General features: G+C 45.2%; 1 protein-coding gene across 1 annotated transcript in view; it reads right to left on the reverse strand. All coding sequences in view use genetic code 11, as the record gives it.

The window, feature by feature from the left end:
• EGR_10826 (hypothetical protein) overlaps positions 1-1,440 on the reverse strand; it is a gene marked incomplete at both ends in the record, with an annotated part of 9,689 nt that overhangs the window by 2,906 nt on the left and 5,343 nt on the right. The window contains one exon of the mRNA XM_024500075.1: positions 812-889. Within this exon, the coding sequence (XP_024345511.1) occupies positions 812-889 (78 nt within the window). The remainder of the gene's footprint in view (positions 1-811; positions 890-1,440) is intronic.

The following is a 1,440-nucleotide window of genomic DNA, read 5'->3' on the forward strand; positions in this document are numbered from 1 at the left end:
CCCTGGAGTACACCGCAACTTCCATCATCCATAGGGCAAATGCACACTCCGAGTGATGAAAGTCATCACACCAGCAAAATACTTCCGCTACAATGCACAATTCCATCCTCAACCAACCACCGTGCATCACACTAAAATGTGGCCTTTCGGATACGAAGATGTGGTATGTGCACTAACTAAAATAACATGTGCAGATTGCCCATGAGAAGAGCATTGGGGGCAGTGTTCAAAATATGCAGTGAATCAATGAGTACATTGGGCAAGAGGCGGTAATCAGATTCGGATTTTGTTAATAACTGGCCAACATCTGCCCTCGAGGAGGGTGTGTGCTCTGAACAGACATAATCTTGTTCACAGTGCCCCATTTATAACACCATGAACAATGAACGACCCTATCTAATCATTCTACACGTTTAAAAGGATTAAGGGAAGAGAAAGACATCGAATCGACTACAACATTATCACGCAGGGGCCGTAGCGTTAGTGTGATGGAAGGCTAGAAGTGTATAGGCAGGACTGAATGGACATGCAGAAGAGAAGCACAAGCTGTGGAGTCTGATGGGCCATGGTAAGGAAGTCAAACGACAAAATAAATCGTTGCCATATCTACATGAACTTCACCCTACAGTTGATGCGTGGGAGCTAAATGCAAATATGTAATGCATGATTGCATTAAACAATGATCACCCTTCTTAAATTTTCATGCTCTGCGTTTCTATTCCTATGTCGAAATAAAGTAACATGACACTTTGCCTCCTCCAATTGTGGGATGGACATCGGTCCATGCTAGCAGCGTTCCATGTGTGAATACCTCAGGTGTCAAGAAATAGCTAGGATCAATTATTAATGTATTACCAAGTACACTAAACAAGAACTGCTGGATTGATGACTGAAGCAGTAATTAATGCACAAACAAATAATACGTAGACGAAGCAAATACAGAGATAGCACGAATGAAACCACGGTTAGATGGACACGGAATGGATGGTTGCAGGTTAGCTGAGTATTCGGCATGATTAATAGAGAAAGGAGAGCGAAAAGATGGACAAAACTAGAGAGACAAAAAATGGCACACTGTACGTGCAACAGTCACCTTGGCTTCCCACTCCGCCATGCTGGCCGACACCCAGTCAAGATTCTTCTCCGTTTCAGCCTATCAAACCTCCTCGGCCGCCGAGGCAGCCACAATGGCATCAGTGGAATCAGCACGCTTGCAGTAGACTGTCTTTAGCTCGCCAGACACCTGTATGTACGTAGCCTACAGTGATGCCTCAAGAGATGCGAGATGCTTGTAACGTGCCACGCAGTCCACCACTGCCATTTCGTGAGCCTGTGGCGACAAGCTCAGTGTCGGTAAAGACGTCTGCATCTCCGCTGCAGCTGTTGTTCATGTTGAATGCTGTGAGGTACAAAAGACACCTGCAAATCTCATGCATCTTA

The sequence above is a fragment of the Echinococcus granulosus genome (genome assembly GCF_000524195.1).
Source record: "Echinococcus granulosus chromosome Unknown EG_S00277, whole genome shotgun sequence".
Lineage (NCBI taxonomy): Eukaryota > Metazoa > Platyhelminthes > Cestoda > Cyclophyllidea > Taeniidae > Echinococcus > Echinococcus granulosus.